General features: G+C 38.0%; 2 protein-coding genes across 4 annotated transcripts in view; one reads left to right on the forward strand and one right to left on the reverse strand.

Annotated features, from left to right (window-relative positions):
* Positions 1-315: 315 nt before the first annotated feature.
* Positions 316-14,659, forward strand: TMEM43 (transmembrane protein 43). The gene is made up of 12 exons (XM_063426289.1): positions 316-399; positions 966-1,109; positions 1,802-1,936; positions 4,498-4,592; positions 5,161-5,210; positions 6,575-6,644; positions 6,804-6,874; positions 7,308-7,429; positions 10,323-10,397; positions 10,997-11,098; positions 11,666-11,783; positions 14,241-14,659. Exons 1-12 carry the CDS (start codon positions 388-390, stop codon positions 14,441-14,443), a joined length of 1,197 nt encoding a protein of 398 aa, XP_063282359.1. The 5' UTR covers positions 316-387; the 3' UTR covers positions 14,444-14,659.
* XPC (XPC complex subunit, DNA damage recognition and repair factor) overlaps positions 14,334-18,618 on the reverse strand; it is a 51,047-nt gene continuing 46,762 nt past the window's right edge. For 2 of the 3 annotated variants that reach the window (XM_063426287.1, XM_063426285.1), the window contains exons 16-18: positions 18,479-18,568; positions 16,948-17,197; positions 14,334-14,423 (exon numbers count right to left, since the gene is read on the reverse strand). In XM_063426287.1, the coding sequence (XP_063282357.1) occupies positions 16,991-17,197; positions 18,479-18,568 (297 nt within the window). In that variant the 3' untranslated portion in view covers positions 14,334-14,423; positions 16,948-16,990. Of the gene's footprint in view, positions 14,424-16,404; positions 17,198-18,478; positions 18,569-18,618 lie in introns of those variants that run through there. The other variant, XM_063426286.1, reaches the window with a different exon arrangement.

Consider the following 18,618-nt stretch of genomic DNA (forward strand, 5'->3'; position numbering starts at 1 on the left):
ACGAACGCTGCGAAGGACATGACACCAGGAGACCAGAGCGATGCCTGACTGGCTTCACACCAATGCCGGTGTTCTGTGAGAGGAAAACTGTAATAATGCATAGCCAGCCACGGCTATTCTATCTAACACCGAATGCAACGAGTACAGATTCACAGATATATTTCATCATCTGATTGTAACCAACACAATCAATGGATAGGCAATCAGGCATAATCACTGGGAGACAAAGCAGGAGTGGGAGAACTACAATTCCCGGCATGCAATGCTGCGCATGCGCAGAGCTTTGACGTAGCAGGGAGGCAACTTTATACAAATTGGGTTTGCCAAGTGAGCTAAGTGAGAGACAGAGGGAGAAAGAGAGACAGAGGGAGACCTGCTGAAAGAACCATGTCAAGAAATGTAAGTCACAGATTTAGATATGATACCCTCTATTTATAAAGTAGAATGAATATACTTTAAATTTTACCCGTAGAATAAAACCATTTTCAAAATACTGTATACTGGTCCCCACTTACAATGCAGGAAGAGGATCATTTACATCATGCCCATGGAATAAAATATCCCCCCCAAAAAAGACTTGCTGCATAGAATGCAGTTTGTTTTATATAGACAAAAGGGATATTTAAAAAGAAAGTAAAATAAAATATCCTTACTTTATGTTCATTTCTTTATATTGTGTGTGAAATTATCTATCTATCTATCTATCTATCTATCTATCTATCTATCTATCTATCTATCTATCTATCTATCTATCTGTAATAGTTGTACCTTGCTGCACCATATGTTACACTGAATTGACTTTGCCTTATGTTTATAAAAATTGAGATACAGTGTATTTCGCTATTGCCATATGCTCCCTTTTCCCTTTACATTGGAGCTATTTTGTGTAGTTACTTGCGAGTTGCCATTGGCAATATTCTGAGACATTGGAGCCGTGTAACGCGATTTATTCTGTGATTTGCCAGCACCCAGATAATGTCAGGGAACATACAACTATCACCACTGAACACAAACCAGGATTTCTGGAGCGACTGAGTGATACTGCAGGGGGAATGATTCTGGGACTGCTTGCCTTTTCATTATCTTTCTATGTTCTGTTTACAAATGAGGTGAGTAATACCACTCCCCATCCTCATATATGTATATGGTACCGTTTGAAATGTAATACTTCTCTACAAAAGACAGTTCCTCATTTCTTCACCCTAGTCACCTAGTACGTATCGAAGGTCTTACAGGGATCTTGATGATCTCAGTCAAGCCAGCGCTTTCCCATAGGAAAACATTTGGAATCTAGAAACTTGCAAAAAAATTTAAAGGAACGCACCATCACCACAATCTTTCTGTATTTGTTATGGTCTCAGGGGTGCCCTGGAACTCCTGTCCCCCTATTGTAAGTCAAGCCATTTTTAAACTCCTTTCCTGGAGTCTGCTAAACACTGTCCCCCACTTCCACTACAAATGCTGGCGAGTCAGAAGTTCCTTAGCATCAACATCTATTCGATCTCCGGCCTGCAGTGCAAGGCTTAGCTCATTGGCTGAGAGTAATCGGCTGACTTAAAGTGGTAAGCTTGTTACATACAATGCATGAATCAAGGTTAGTAACAACCAAACCCTTTCAGAGTATGCTTTTTATGTTCCCTGTAGCCACAAGAACCATAGTGTAACAGGAGAAATTTGCCCACTATATGCTGCAATGAATGAGACACTCAACTCGAATTGCTATCCAACTCTTTACAATTCAGATTTCTATATCAAATGAATATGAATATGTAATAATTGCAACGTTATGCTTTCTGAGCAGGGTCGTGCAGTACGAACAGCGGCATCATTGGATGAGGGGCTTTCCATTGTGAATTCTTTACACAATATTCACATGATAGACCCAGTACATGAAGGCAGTTTGGTGCATTTATCGGGGCCACTAGCGACTCTGAAGGTTTGTATGACTCTCCTAGGACACTTTATCCAATAATGTTTGTGCAATACTGCGTATAGACATAATTAGGCAATACAATCTCCAACAGTTTGCCCTCCAGCTAAAATATTGCATTCATCTAAATACCTGAATTGTGTTTCTTTTTTTTTTCTCCTTCCTGTCACAAACGCACCCTACTTCAAGAGTGTGCGTGACTTGGTTTTGGTAGTGAAAGGGTAAAGTTCACTAGACCGGAAGTAATTATAAAAATCCCCCTTAATACCACCCACACTTAACCATAATAATATATATATAATTACTATTTTAATGCTGCCACCAACTTAGAATAAAAACCCTCCAAATACAATTTAGCACCATATCTATGCAGTTGCAAAACTCAAATTAATTGGTCTCTTCCGGTAATGTGATTCTTTACCAGACAAAGGCAGAACTTCGTAAAGTAATATTTATTATGAGCAAAAAATGGTCACAGTGCATACAAAAATGTAGATGACAATTAAATTGGTTACACCAACAGATAAAAACAAAAAGGATAAAATAACAGAAGTCCTAATCACTTACTCAAGGAAGATGGTGACTGACTCAAAATTAGATTTTGGCTACAAGTACAATACACTTTTCAATATCATTGGATATACATACCCTGTGAATTAATCTGAAGTTACCAACCTTGGCCCAGAGGTGGAGATAAGGCGTATCTATAAAAACAATAAGTGAGCACCCCTTGTGTTTTCACACCCACATCAATCTAAATAGAAACTTTTGGTTCTATATCCTTGTTTGTGCTGGCCACAGAAATAATAATTGCATCTATGAATTTGTTATTTTTTTCCATTCCATCGATAGGTCAGCTTTCTCACATGTGACCTAATATAGCGGCCTTTGTAATTACTTCCAAATGACTTACGTGATAATCCCCATATTTACATTCTAATTGAAGGATTTGTTTTCCTCATTCTAAATATGCACAAAATAAGGTTCGATTATTAATCTGTGAGTTATTCTTAAGGTTTATTTTTGGGAAATGAAACTGGAACACAATGATTTTTTTTTTTTTTTTTGGAAGGCTAATGGCCGTTCATATCAAAGGACACCCTATCTAAGAGGGAATCTAGATATATGGCAAATTAGAGAGTTGGTTAATATTGAAACCAGACTTCCAGGTTACTTATGTGTGACTTCTCATACCTTACAGAGTAGCTCTGTTGGGGTCCCAGCTTCAAAGAAGAATTTGGGTTGTAAACCTTCTCACCACCCATACAATCAAATTAACCCCTTTTTAAATTGACAATACCACCCCTACCAGGCAGCCAGTTCATCAATGCATTATACAAATCATATTAAATTGCAATATTCTATAGTGCAGAAATGAATTATGCACTCTTGGTGCGACACTTCCCTCCCCTCCCCCCCACCCATTTATTTGACTAATTTCATTACTAGGAGTACATTTTGCCCAGTTGACAAACACCTGGACTTTTCTGGGTATCTTACTAATCTTGTGTTTTGTTTATTCAGTGTACATAGCTGTAGAATGTGTTGGAATGTTATAAATAATAATAATATAGTTCCTAGTTGTCATCACTTTTTAAATGCACTTTCTAAGCACCAAAACGTATTCTGATTGGCCCTGTGTCTCTTTTTAGCTGCAGCAATTTACAAATGTCAGTGCAGCTTTAAACTGCCTCCTTTCTGGTTGATGTTAGCGGAGACATGATACTTTCTACTTTGCTGCATAAATCAGACCAAGTTGTGCAAGATCCCACACCTCTTTCTCTCTTAGAGAGAGCCTGAGCTGAGACACACTGATAATGGTAAAGCTGTTACCAGCTTATTCAGCAAGTTGACTGACAGCTGAACTTCATATCCCATAATATGTAGTGGGAACAGGGTGCCTTGTCCCTGACATTGATTTGAGACCTGAGCCCACTACTGCATGTGTCCCTTCTCTGTGCCATAAGGGACCCAGGAGCTACTGTAACAACCAGGTGCCTCCAGTGCCATTTACCTAGCAGTGTGTTTTTCATCAGCGGTATCTTACAATCATTAGCTAGTCACTGGTTGGAATGATAAATAGATCTCCCAATCTCATACAAAGAAACTAGAAAAAGGCAACTATCTTATTAACAATTAGCAGGGGTAAGTACTGTTACTGGCAATGCACAGCGAGTGACATATGGGAGCTGGAGTCCACCCAGAGTGTCCCTTTAAGTCCAACGGCCACTAGAGGCCTATTCTCTGTACGATTGCCCTTTCTGAGAAACTACAGTCTCTAACATTTCCAGAGAAAATGGACAGCATTAGGCTGTAGTTGTTTCTGTGCTTACTGTCCCTTTAAATGTAGATGGGTATATTTAGAATATATTAGAATTACTAGTTTTAACTGTTATAGTTTGTGTCAGTTAGTTAACCTTTTATGGACATTCTAAGCCTCTTGTGCAGAGTTCACGTGGTTATTTTATTATTCATAGAAACCTAGCAGGTTTGCAATTCAGTAGCATCTTAGCCCCAGTGTTGGTATCAGGTTCACTGTTAATGTTTTTGTTTTCTTCTGATCACAGCCTCTTTATGATCCCAATTACGGAGTCAATATCCACTGTGTGAAATTGAAGCGACAGGTAGAGATGTACCAATGGGTAGAGTATGAAGAGTCCAAGTAAGTGTCTTTGTTACCATAATATGGTCTGTGTTCTTCAAAGCCAATGTTGGAGGGGTCACTGGGGTTATTTCTAATGGAATTAATCTCAGGGAGAAAGATGTAGATTTAATAAACCTCACTGATATTGTGTCTGATTGTAAAACCAGAGTTGGCTCTAGTAGTAGTAGCCGCCTTAACCTCAAACATTGACATTGCAATTGCTTCCTATTGGGTTTTTTCCAGATACTCTGGTTTTGTTTAATCAGTAATAACATTGTGACGGGTTTCTAAATCTAAAGACTCAGAGCATTCATATTATACTTACAAAGTGTAACGTGGTACTATAGGTAAGCAAAACCCAGGTAAATGGGGGGAAATGCTATATTTTGGGTAATTTGCTAATTTTCTGGTTTGCATAACTTTTTTTAGAAGGTTGGCTATATTAACCTGAAATATATCAAAATGTGTTTTCAGTTCGCCACAGTTGACCTTTTAGTGAATAAACCCCTCATGCATGCTGTTTTGTAGCTGGTATTGCCAACATTTCCCTTGTTTAACCTGTGTAAACCATTTTTTTTTTCTCCAGAGAATATGAAGAAAATGGAGAAACCAAAAGGGAGACCAGATACACGTACAGTAAGTGTTGGATTTACTTAAAGGGACAATATAGTCACCAAAATAACTTAAGCTTAATAAAGCAGTTTTGGTGAATAGATCCTGCCCCTGCAGTTTCACTGCTCAATTCTCTGCCATTTAGGAGTTAAATCACTTTGTTTATGCAGCCCTAGTCACACCTCCTTGCATGTTACTTTCTGTAAAGCGTAATCTAATGTTTACATTTCCTTTATTGCAAATTCTGTTTAATTTAGAATGTCTTCTCTCCTGCTCTGTTAACAGCTTGCTAGACCCTACAGGAGCCTCCTGTATGGAATTAAAGCTCAATTTACTGAGCAGGAGATAAAAACGTTTAAAGTAAGTTACATCTGATGGAAAATGAAACCATTTGTTTTCATACAGACTGTGTCAGTCACAGCCAGGGGAGGTGTGGCTAGTGCTGCATAAACAGAAACAAATGTGATGCAACTCCTAAATGGCACAGAATTGATCAGTGAGACTGCAGGGGCATGGTCTATACACACAAACTGCTTCATTCAGCTAAAGTTGGTTTGGTGATTATAGTGTCCCTTTAATCAGGACTGTACAACCTGATACCTGAACTACAAATCCCCAAATTCTTTGTCAGCTGTGCAGCATTTCAAGGAAGCATTTATTGTGGGGTTGTTGGGAACACTGCAAAAATAAATAAATGCATCTCCACAAAACGTGCATCACCTTAAACTAATGTCAAATCATCCCACTAGGAGAACACCCTAACATATTTTAAAGAAGTGTCAGAGTCTAGGGTGTTAAAATATATATATATATTTTTTTTTTTACTTATTCCCTGTATTTAACAAATATGCGTATGCGAGATCTCAAATATAAAATTAATAATAATAAATAATGGAGAAATCTGTATATTACTCTGTATCCTGGAGTACCTCTATCTTGGCTCCCTGTCAATCATATATACAAGCTCAGCCCTTTTTGCATAATAAAAAAAATAAGTGGAATAATGTTTTTCATTCCCAGTGCAGTGTGTATCTGTGGACCTGACTGTGATGTCACTTGAATAACCATTTAAAAGAAAAATGGAGCATCACATGTGTAAAAGGTCAACACAAGTTATCAGTGCTTTTCAGTATTTTATTGAATGGTGCAATTTTCCCTTTAATTACATCAGTAAGAGTTCATACATTTATACTGTCCTGCATATTAAGAGGTATACCTGTTCTAATATCAAGCGGGGGTATTACCCCTGTTATACCATACAGATGCGCACAGTTCTCATTTATTCATTTTGTTTTGGGACTGTGAAATGCAACGCAATAGTAGTGTTCACCAGTTATCAAATGCATTTGGATAGAGTACTTTCGTTTTAATTTATTAACTTCTCCCAGACACTGAATGGAAATCTGAAGTTGTGAGCAGCCGGAACTTTGATCGAGAGATTACCCATCTCAATCCCAGGTGAGCTGCTCTGTGATAACAGGTATGTTGGAGAGTGCCGTGTGTGGTGTGATAGGTGCTGCTTTATTATAAGGATTGGTAATGTTTGCAAAACTTGATCATGTATAATAATGTTTAAAAGCAGATTGGTTACTTGTTTTGTTTAATTTTGCCTTTCAGTGCGATGGCTGTGGAGTCCTTCACTGCTGTTGCTTCAGAGGTGAATGTCGGGGCCTTTTTTTTGGGTACAGGTAAGATGCTTTCTCCTCTCCTTCAGTTTATGTCTTGAGAAATCTGTCCTCACTAATATCTGTGTTTCTGTTGGGAAATTCTCATATCCTTCATAGTTGAAGTTACTTATCTAAAACATTTTTGGTGGTCTAGCAGGAGGATGAGTATACCTTGGCTCACTTCTATCATACTGCTAGTAACCATTGAGAGGTACAGACTTTGATATCCTATCACAGCAATCTGAGGATTTGGTAGTGTTGCGCTTGGGAGCAGGGTAGTGGGATATTTTGCCACTGTGAACACAGAGGAATGAGACCACAGATCTCTTACTAAAGGAAGGTATGCAACAACACAGGGTTTGTCTGTGGACCAGGGATGGACCATTCAGAAGGCAGCTAAGCTGTGGCTGCTATTAATGAAATAATTTAGTAATTTTCATCCTCCTTCTGGTAGGCCTCATTGACCAGATTAACAACTTCAAGCAAATGAGCCTGGCACAGATGGGTAATCCTCATGCAGACGTCACTGCTCAAGGGGACTATTTCTACCAAAGTGCCAACCCCAAAAATCCAGAGGTATTAATACGTCCTCCCAGTAAGTCTGTTGCAGCGGTTTTAATGAGTCTGATAAAGACCTCGATTTAATAAGCTTTCCAAATGATTCAATATTGTTCGATCAACTTTTCAAAGGGTTTATCTACAAAAATTCCCGTTGACTTCTGTAGATAAATAATTTTTAAAGTTTTTCTAGCAGTAGTGAATCACTTGAAAAGCTTATAAATCGAGGCCATAGTTAGAAATCTGAAAATAGCATATGTGTGTGTGCGTGTGTATATATATATATATATATATATATATATATATATATATATATATATATATATATATATATATATATATATATATATATATATAATGTGTATACTGAACAAAATTATAAACGCAACACTTTTGGTTTTGCCCCCATTTATCATGAGCTGAACTCAAAGATCTAAGACTTTTTCTGTGTACACAAAAGGCCTATTTCTCTCAAATATTGTTCACAAATCTGTCTAAATCTGTGTTAGTGAGCACTTCTGCTTTGCCGAGATAATCCATCCACCTCACAGGTGTGGCATATCAAGATGCTGATTAGACAGCAGGATTATTGCAAAGGTATGCCTTAGGCTGGCCACAATAAAAGGCCACAGATGTCGCAAGTTTTGAGTGCAGTTGGCATGCTGACTGCAGGAATGTCCACCAGAGCCGTTGCCCGTGACTTGAATGTTCATTTCTCTACCATAAGCCATCTCCAAAGGCTTTTCAGAGAATTTGGCAGTACATCCAACCGGCCTCACAACCGCAGACCACGTGTAACCACACCATCCCAGGACCTCCACATCCAGCATCTTCACCTCCAAGATCGTCTGAGACCAGCCACCTGGACAGCTGCTGCAATAATCGGTTTGCATAACCAAAGAATTTCTGCACAAACTGTCAGAAACCGTCTCAGGGAAGCTCATCTGCATGTTCATCGGGGTCTCGACCTGACTGCAGTTCGAAGTCGTAACCGACTTTAGTGGGCAAATGCTCACATTCTATGGCGTCTGGCACTTTGGAGAGGTGTTCTCTTCACGAATGAATCCCGGTCTGCCATCTGTAAAGATGGCAGACAGCATTTATGGCGTCTTGTGGGTGAGCAGTTTACTGATGTCAACGTTGTGGATCGAGTGGTCCATGGTGGCGGTGGGATTATGGTACGGGCAGGCATATGTTATGGACAACCAACACAGGTGCATTTTATTGATGGCATTTTGAATGCACAGAGATACCGTGAAGAGATCCTGAGGCCCATTGTTGTGCCATTCATCCACGACCATCATTTCATGTTGCAGCATGATAATGCACAGCCCCATGTTGCAAGGATCTGTACACAATTCCTGGAAGCTGAAAACATCCCAGTTCTTGCAAGGCCAGCATACTCACCAGACATGTCACTCATTGAGCATGTTTGGGATGCTCTGGATCGGCGTATACGACAGCGTGTTCCAAGTCCTGCCAATATCCAGCAACTTCGCACATTCTTTGAAGAGGAGTGGACCAACATTCCACAAGCCACAATTAACAACCTGATTTATTATTTATTTTACCTGTTGTGTTTTTTTTTTTTATTAGTTTTCTTGCAACCTGATCAATTCTATGTGAAGGTGATGCACTGCGTGAGGCAAATGGTGGTCACACCAGATACTGACTGGTTTCCGGACCACCCCGAACCTCACTAATATAGTAAAACTGCACATTTTAGAGTGGCCTTTTATTGTGGCCAGCCTAAAGCACACCTGTGCGAAAATCATGCTGTCTAATCAGCATCTTGATATGCCACACCTGTGAGTTGGATGGATTATCTCGGCAAAGGAGAAGTGCTCACTAACACAGATTTGTGAACAATATTTGAGAGAAATAGGCCTTTTGTGTACAAAGAAAAAGTCTTAGATCTTTGAGTTCAGCTATTGAAAAATGGGGGTAAAAACAAAAGTGTTGCGTTTATAATTTTGTTCAGTGTATATAAACATGTGTAACTTTTTAGTTTTTGAAGAATCATCCTGGGAAATATGCAAGAAATTCTATATTTTAAATATGGTGTAAGTTTATATAACGTACCAACTGTGGAAACCTCAGGGCCCAAATCTTCTCTTTAGTTGTCCTTTTGCTTCTCTCAGATTTTCTAAACAGGAAGCTTTGGACAGGGGTGCCACTGATTTAGCACAATATATGTAGCTCCCCATTCACAAAATGCTTGTAGTTTTCTCAACCTGTCTGGAGTGATCCATGACTATCTAAAGATGTTTAGATCTAGTGATTAGGAAAGCAATGGAAACTGTTTGGCTTCATCATAGAGTTCCCAAAACATCCCTGCATTGTTCCGCAGTGTGTATAGGGACTGTGGGAATTTCATCAGGCAGCATAGGAAGCACCTGGTGTTGTGCCGATTATATGTAAATTGAGAATACAGTGCTACAATTAGAAAAATTATACTGAGAAAACTTTTTTTTTTTTTTTTTTAACATGTCGGGCATATTTAATTACTTATTAGTAAATGTCAAAATGTCATCAACTGCTGTCCCTGGAACACATAGGGGCTTAGTCACAGAACAGTGATTTATACAGAAAAACTAGTTACGGCGCACTCAGACATGTCTGAGTGCGCCGTAACTAGTTTTTCTGTATGAATTTTGGTCACTGCGGCAGCACCTTTCATGCATAATGCATCTTTCGGGTGTGCCCCCAATCTCTCCTTAGAACAGTGATTTAGACAAATTTAACCTAAAAGGGTTCTAAAAAATAACCTGCATTAAAATATATACAAATATCATATGCTGGAAATCTGAGTAGGGGATAAAAGTATGCAATCACTTTTCCTTTAAAGCATTCAGAGTTACTGCTCTGTGCCTTTGTCATTGTACATTATAGTTACATCTTCTTGTTGCAGGTAGGAGACCTCCGCATCTCGTTTTGGTATGCTGGCGTTTCTTTGGGTGACACCCAGTCTGGACCCGTGGACTCGGTAACTATACATAATTTGCTTTCTTAATACAGAATTCTGGAACCGTTTGAAATAAAACATCTGAACTGTCTTTGCAGAGTGGCTCAGATTTTTGTAACATGGCTGGACATGTTGTACAAGACAAGGAAGGGCTTCTAGCTAAAAAAAAAAAAAAATTTTTATTATTCTGTCCGATATAGCTGAGCCTATCTGGCTCTTTCTATTGAGCTATGTGGGGGAGCTTGAAACATCCCATAAGTCTTTGCAGGATACACATAGGAAACATAGTAAGCACTGAGAACATAGGCTGGAACTCTCTGGCTGCTTCCTAACTAAACATCTGAATGAGAAGCACTCTTGTGAGTGAATGGAACTACACTGGGCTTTCTGCTCATTTCTGTGAATGTTTTCCATCCAAGTTAATATACATGTAATGAATGGTGTAGATATTTCTGTTTTTCATTATGTAAGGGATGCTATAGATGTGTGAATTTCTTTATATACGCCATAGTTCTGCTCCTTTTCCTTAAAAGAGCTTCCATGCTTTTAAATATATGCTGGATATCATTCTGGGCTGTCAGATGTTTTTGGCGGTGACTATCTTCTTGTTTCTTTTTCAGGTGAGTGTCATTGCTCGGCAGAAAGGAGGAGTACTGATCCCATATAAAACCAAATCTGGAGACGTTCTAGAGCTGCTATATCTGGGGACACTCAATGCAGAGGTAATTGGCCAAACAGAAATGCACACCAGTCTCTCTCTGTTTTTTATTTTCATTTTACTTTCAGACCTGAATCCCTTCCTATCTGTGTTCCTGGAGTGTGTCTCTCTGAACTCCCAATACTCCTTCTTTATGCTCAATGTTTTATTGAACGTAGTGCTATCATTTGCCATGTCTCTGGCTATCTATTTTATTCAAAATATCAAGGGATTTGTAATTTGGCAACATCTAGAGGGCCAGAAATTGGAGATTTGTGGAAGATAAAAGCAGGCATGAGGTTATCAGGAAATGAGAACTGTCACTTTCAGATTAAGGTAGGGTGATATGATGATATAGCCCTACATTGATTAGGAATTTCCTGCATTTTGTTTCACTTTTTCCTCTTATGTATAAGTGAACACATTAATACATATAAATTAAATATTGTATATAGCTTAATAGCTTTCCAGTGGGTTTTTGTTTTTAAATCAGTCATTAATTAAAAAATCGATTATATTTTACAAAAAATAAGTAAGCAATGCTGTGTTTGATAAAGGGATAGGAATGTTACCTGTTTATTTTCTCTTTCAGGAAATTTTTAATGCTGAACACCAGAGTAATAATTTAAAAACCTGGGCACTGCGGGGTGCTGGCTGGCTACTTATGTTTATTGGAATAAGTTTAATCACCAAGATCGTCTATACATTGGGTAAGCTTGTTACTTATGACCTATATGTCCGTGTATTAATGACTTAATGCAAATTACTTATTACATGGCATCAAACTCCTCATAGTAAGCAGAATTCTGACTTTGCATAAAAGTTCACTGAATATATGGTTAAAGGGACACTATAGTCACCAAAACAAAGTTCGCTTAATGGATCAGTTTTGGTGTATAGATTATGCCCCTGCAGTGTTATCGCTCAGTTCTCTGCCATTTAGGAGTTAAATCACTAGTTTATGAAGCCCTAGCCACACATCCCATGTTCTGACTCTCATAGCCTTCATGAAGTTTTCATTTTTACAGAACAGTGTGTTTACTTTAGAAGTTTTTATCTCCTGTTAAGTTAATTAAACTTTAATCACACACAGGTGGTTCCTGCAAACTTTAAAAGGCAATTAACGGAGCACATTGTGTAGTAAGGGAAGTTTAATAAAAATCCCAGTGACGTCCATTTTCAGCCTTTATGTAACTTTGGCTGTTTGGTGCCTTTTCGGGATTCTGGGTTAATCATTCTGAGTTTGAATCTGACTCTTACATTGTTTCGGGTTGCACATTTAACTCTTATTTCCCATTCAGGTGGCAAATGAGTGGTCATTTGATGTCCTTGGGGGTTTCGGATAACCTCCAGCTGGTCTGGTATGGTTGGGGCAAATTATGATCCCTTAATTATTATCCCCCCAATACCTGCAATAATGACAATTACAGGGTTAAACTGACAGGGACAGTGCACCCAGGCCACTTCAATGAGCTGAAGTTTTCTGGGTGCCTTTTGATAAGCACAGAATCTGTACATTCCTTTATGTTTGCATGAATTTGGAGTGGATTTCCTATGTGATTTAGCGATAATAGTAAAGTGGACTTATCATTCATTTTGTTTATTTATTCTCTGGAAGCATATTTTTCGTGCAAAATCTGTTTGTCCATGACTTTTAAATAAAAATTGCATGAATGGTGCTGATTACAGTTAATTGGCACTCTTGATATGCATTGTGAACTGTGGTTGCCAAAGTATACTTGCTGAGCACACTAGGCTAATGGCACACATGCATATATTGCAGTCAGTAGCAAGGCTGCATAGTGTAGGACAGTTAGAATGGGTCTATGATTCGTAAGCACAATCCTCAAATGTTCTTAGAGCTCTGAACTTTGGAAGTTTGCATTGGCCTTTACTTAATGAGAAAAGTCACTGCCTAAATAAAAAAAGTACTGTTTAGTACATATACCCTCAACATGCACGCACTTAAAGGAACACTATAGGGTCAGGAACACAAACATGTATTCCTGACCCTGTAGTGTTTAATTCACCATTTTGGTGGCTTGCCCACCTTTAGCCACCTTCAAAAGGTGAAAACACCTTATTTCCAACGCCGTGCTGGTCTGCTGATACTGGCCCCGCCCCCAATCCGCCATCAGAATTTTTAACCAATCCAATGCTTTCCCATAGCCAATCAGTACCTCCTCAGAGATGCATTGAAAATTCAGAATCTCCATGCAGAGCGTGGAGACACTAAACGGCAGTGCTGCCTACTGCGCAGCACTGCCTCTGGAAGCACCTCCAGTGGAAATCTGAGGCGTGGCCATTTGGAGGTGTCCCTAGGGGGAAATGTAAACACTACCTTTTCTCTGAAAAGGCAGTGCTTGCATGAAAATGCCTGAGGGCAATCATTATACTCACCAGAACAACTACATTAAGCTGTAGTTGTTATGGGGACTATAGTGTCCTTTTAATTATCTTTTTTCTGTTCTCTTATCTGCTGCTTTTGCCAGCCCTCCCCTTCTAACCCCGCCCAGACTTTGTGACTGTTTAATCACAGACTTTCAATTCAGCTCAATGAGAAGTCTTTGAGGTGCTGTGGGCATTTGCTGCCTCTTGAATTTAGCTCCACTAAGCCAAATAGACCAGGAAGTAACAGGACTTCACTTTATTGTAAAAGGAAAAAACAAATGACACACTTTTCACATATAAAGCACTTCAACAAACTGTCCCTTTAACTTCTAAGTGCTTTTTAATTTCGGTGAAAATTCTAAAGAGAGCAACCTGCGTTGTTTGTGTGAAAAATCTGTGAAAAGTGCATACAGGAAATGGCACTCAAGATTTTCACAGATCTCTGTGCTCAAAAAAGGTTTTTAGTATGGTTTGACAACTTTGGTCCTCTAGGTAGCACTTCAGGTCTTCTTCTGCAGGAAAATAAAGCATGGAAGATGCAGGATGCTCTTGGCCAATGAGCACATTCCTGTAGAGCTAACCACATTTTCCTAAAGAAATGATATGGCTTCATGGTGTTATGCGTTCTCATTTTTCCGCACTCTGCTCTAATTTGCTTTATTTTGTTCCTCACCAGTTAGTAACAATAGGTAAATTATGATATAATTCACAGATATCTTGTTTACGTTTTCTTTTTTTGCATTGCACTGATATGCCTCTTTCCTCTCTATCTGTAGTGGACTGGTTTCCTGTCCTGCGGGACTTGGTCAGCCTTGGACTGAAGATCTTTGCCTTGTGTGTGTCCACCTCACTTTCTCTCCTGACCATCGCCCTGGGTTGGTTCTTTTATCGCCCATTGGTATCCCTGCTCCTGGGAGCTATCAGTGTTGGTATTATTGTACTGGCCAAATCACGCGTTCCTGCAAAGAAGTACCAGTAGGGTTATTTTCTGGTGACATTTACCACTGGGAAGAAAAAAATCAGATTTAGGATTGTTAACATGAATTATTCTGGGCCATGTGTAATAGACATCTGTTCTTCCAATGTTGGTGAGTGACTAAAGCGGTGAGGGCTGTGAGATAATGCTTGCGTGGCTTCTATTACCATTATTTAAATTTTTCAGGTACTTAAATAATACACTTTGGAATAATAATAATTATTAAAAAAATTATAATCTGTTATTCCATGGAACACAGAGTTTATTGTTGGACTGATAAGTCAACTCCATGGAATAACACGTGAAAGGTTTCACTTTACAACTTGACAATGCACCAGTTTGTGTTAGGGACTTATTTACTAAACCAGAATTTTAGGCAAAAACAAATATTAGCAATTTTATTGCTCATTCTCCACAGTTGCTAGTTCAATGAATAAAGTCTGTAATGTTTGTGAGGACATTTCCAACTGCCAAATTTTACTACACTACAATTCCCTTGAGCATTTGAGGCCACTCCAGGATTTTTGGTTGGCAAAGTTCATGGGAGTTCTAGTTAATTTTTTTTTTTGATGTCCTGTGTATTATCTCAGAGGCTGAACGTGCAGTTTTGTTGTCACAGGCTAGGAACAAAAATACACTGTACGCACGGACAGGGCAGTTTAATAATTCCCTAAAGAGACATAGTCCTCAACTTAGTAAAAGTTGTATTATCACCCACATTGCAACAATTTGGTTATTCAAATTAAAGTTGAATATTGTATTTAATTGATTTTTGGTGTAAATGCTGTAAGTCCATTTTTAGTTTAATAGTTTAAAACATATAATTAAAAAAATGCACTTTCAAGGTGGTAATCGGAAACCACAAAGAAACTAGATTGTATGTGGTCTTAGAACAACAAAATTAATTGATAACTTTTTTTTGTATGCACATTTATGGGAACATATATAGGTAATGTGGAGTGCAGGTTTTAGTCATTTGAGAATGCTTGCATCAACCTTTCCAGTAAACATGTCCAGTATTGTATGATTAACTTAAATGTAGACAATCACGTTTGCAAATCTGGGTTTAACCTGTTGTTGCTCAAGAGAGGTAAATGTCGTGCCCATTTGTAATAAGTTTATAGTAAATTGTTATTGTAATTTGTTAGGTGTATATAAGGTAAATTTAAAAAATTAGATAAAATGAGCTGAACTAAATTGTCAGGTATAAGATTTTTCACAATTTAGCTATTTTGGCTAAAACACTTTAAATTCACTTTCTGACATTATACAGGATTATTCACTAAAGTAAGACTCACCAGGAATTCGAATTTCAAATTCAAGGACAAAAGAGTAAATTCTGAAAACAGAATCGACATTTTATCTAATGCAGCTAGGTTGTCCTACATTTTAATAATCACTTTACATTTCTGGTAATTCTCTTTTTGTGCATTAGAGTTAGTCACTCATAATGAATTGAAAGGAATGTACCAGTCTTAAGTTTGCAAATTCTCTATCTTTTGTAGTTTTAGCTTGGCTATTTTGACCTTAAAAGTTTGATTTAGTGAATAAGCTAGTTTCTTATTCTCTCTCCCCCCATACACCAGAATAGATTTGCCTGGTACAGATCACTGTCAGTCCTGAGTCCAATCTGCATATAGCATTGAACACAAAGATGGTTGTGTGTTAGTTTGTGATAAAACTAGCCGAGCATTAGATTACAATATCTAGAATAGTACATACAGTAATAACTTGGGAATCATGGAAGGAATCCAATCTATATTTTTTCTGTTTTGTGGAAACCCAACCTATAGCCTTTAGATTTGTAAGAATACTTAAAATCCCAAATGACGTGCTATTCATTTTTTTTCCCAAACATGAAATGTAAAATTGCTTCCTTTTGAGATAATGCCAAATATATATATATTTTTACCACTACTTTGTATCATTTTCATTGAAATAAAATGGACATTTAATGCCAGAAATTCTACAACTTGTGTTTTATTAAGAATTAGAAAATACAGTACAAAATTATTACTAATTATAAGTCCTCCTGTTAATGTTTATCAACTGAAAAACAATTTGAAAAAAAATGCCATCTAGTGGACTAAGCAGCAACTTTGGATATCATAACAGACACCTGCAGATCATGTCATCTTTACATTATGTATTCACAGATTACATATTTATACGACCGCGGGTTCCAGCTTGGGAGGAGCAGGGCAATGCTAGATGTCCTGTGCACACAGTTAGGTCTCGGTTGACTTCCTCCCATCTGCCTTTTAAGCAAAGCATTCTGTGAAATAGGTGCAGGATCTACAGCTAGGCTGGAAACTAGACACATCTCATTACATCTGAAAATGTAAGCATGTACTGGCCATTCAGATGGCATGGTGTAAAAAGAAACATGACCTGCAGATCGAGAGGACTGCCATGCTTAATGTAAGGATCCTCCTCTTCTAGTGTGGTTGGCTGATAATACTATGATTACCAAACATGAACTGTTGATTTCATTGCAGTGCACCCACCGTTAGGGCAGCAGTTTCTCCATGCCTGCGATCCTGAGAAATGTCACATCTTTTCAAATGGGAACAAATGCTTTGCTTCTCCTTTCTTTTCCCGTTTGCTTTTTTGTTTCGATTTTCCTCCTCCAGTGTCTTCTGTTTGGCGGTTTTGGGGCCAGGACACAGCAATGTCCTGAGCCACAGTCTCTGCTTGATTTTCCTCATCAGAAGAGAATCCTTTGTCCACCGCATTCGAGCTAGACTGCTCTACGTCCTGTTTAATAGAAAGTGTAATAACTATTATAATGTATCCACAAAACAATCAGCAAATGTGTGGCTGACAAGGTTTCCTTCAGGCAAGTAAGTGTTATTCAGTCATTGTGTTGGTAGAACGACCAGCAAACACATACATATTTGTAGTTCTTGCTTCTATGCACAGGGCAGAGAGGTATAAGCCTAAAATAGGGCCTTTAAAGGGACAGGGAGATCCAGCATGCACAGCCCTGGTTTACAGATTCCCCAGTGCATTTGACAGCCATTTGCTACCTTTTAAAGAAGTAACATGAAGGAGTTTGGCGAATGGATAACTAGTATTGTACGACCCACCTTTTAGATGCATTACAGCAAAATCTGCCACTGAATTAAAAAAAAAAAAAAAAACACACCGAGAAACTGCCTTTACTAAACAGTACTAGGATGAATACAATCTTTGCCTTTTTTTCTGGCTAATAGCTCATACCTTAATTAAGAAGTGTTAAGTGAAAGATATATATATATATTTTTTTGCAAGGGACACTTGCCTTTTCTACTTGATCATTTTATATTCTGACAAAAAGAATAGACTTGTTTTAATTAAAGGTTTTTCTCCCATCTGTATTCGTGGCTTCATAGATTGCATTTTTTTTTGCAACAAATATTTAATTCTGACTGAAGTAATTTTCTGTATGATATTTAGTATGCCATAAAATCTGTATGCTATATTATTTTTGGGAGTGTTTGATATTTTTTAAAGCACCAATGTGTGCATAAGGATATACTACTTCTGAGCTTAGGCAAACCATTATTTTTTTATTTTTTTTTCTTCCTGCTACGGAAATGTAAGAAAATTAATACAATTATAAAGTTTTATACAAGCCAAATCTAGCTTCCATTTAAGAGACGGCAATGCCATAGTATAGTTTTTAAGATGAAATATATGATTTTTACACCTGTTAGATATTAGATAAAATTTTTTGCTTACAACACACAGTCAAGTGATATTTGCACTTCAATCTATTAATTGTCATTTGATAGATACATAGGTCGAGAAGTATGTAAAATGCCTGTCAGTCTATAGATTAACAAAAAGATGAAAGTGTCACTGTCTTTGTCTGGGGACTTTCATAATTTGCAAAGACCCTCGATGGAGATTTTATCTTTATGAAATACAAATTTTGCAGGCGGGGGTGACAGTACTGCTTTAAAATCAGCGTTTTGTTCGTTCATAAATTAACATGCATTTGATTTATTCAAGGGAGCTGAAAAAGATTTGTGTGCAAGTTACTACGCAGCTTACCTTATTCCCATAGCGGGCTTTGAGACGCTCTCTAATCAGAAGTCCCTTTATGAGCAGTTTCCAGTTGCCCAGTACTCGTTTTTCACGTTTCTACAACACAGACAAGAAGCCAGAATAGTCAATTGTCAGTATAAACAAGA

Source organism: Pelobates fuscus, chromosome 7 (genome assembly GCF_036172605.1).
Source record: "Pelobates fuscus isolate aPelFus1 chromosome 7, aPelFus1.pri, whole genome shotgun sequence".
Lineage (NCBI taxonomy): Eukaryota > Metazoa > Chordata > Amphibia > Anura > Pelobatidae > Pelobates > Pelobates fuscus.

Bases quoted from the DNA above. Each gene is read 5' to 3' on its own strand.
- TMEM43 (XM_063426289.1), top strand. The intron at 4,593-5,160 runs GTAAGTGTCTTT...TTTTTTCTCCAG, and splicing joins GTAGAGTATGAAGAGTCCAA to AGAATATGAAGAAAATGGAG. The intron at 10,398-10,996 runs GTAACTATACAT...TTTCTTTTTCAG, and splicing joins AGTCTGGACCCGTGGACTCG to GTGAGTGTCATTGCTCGGCA.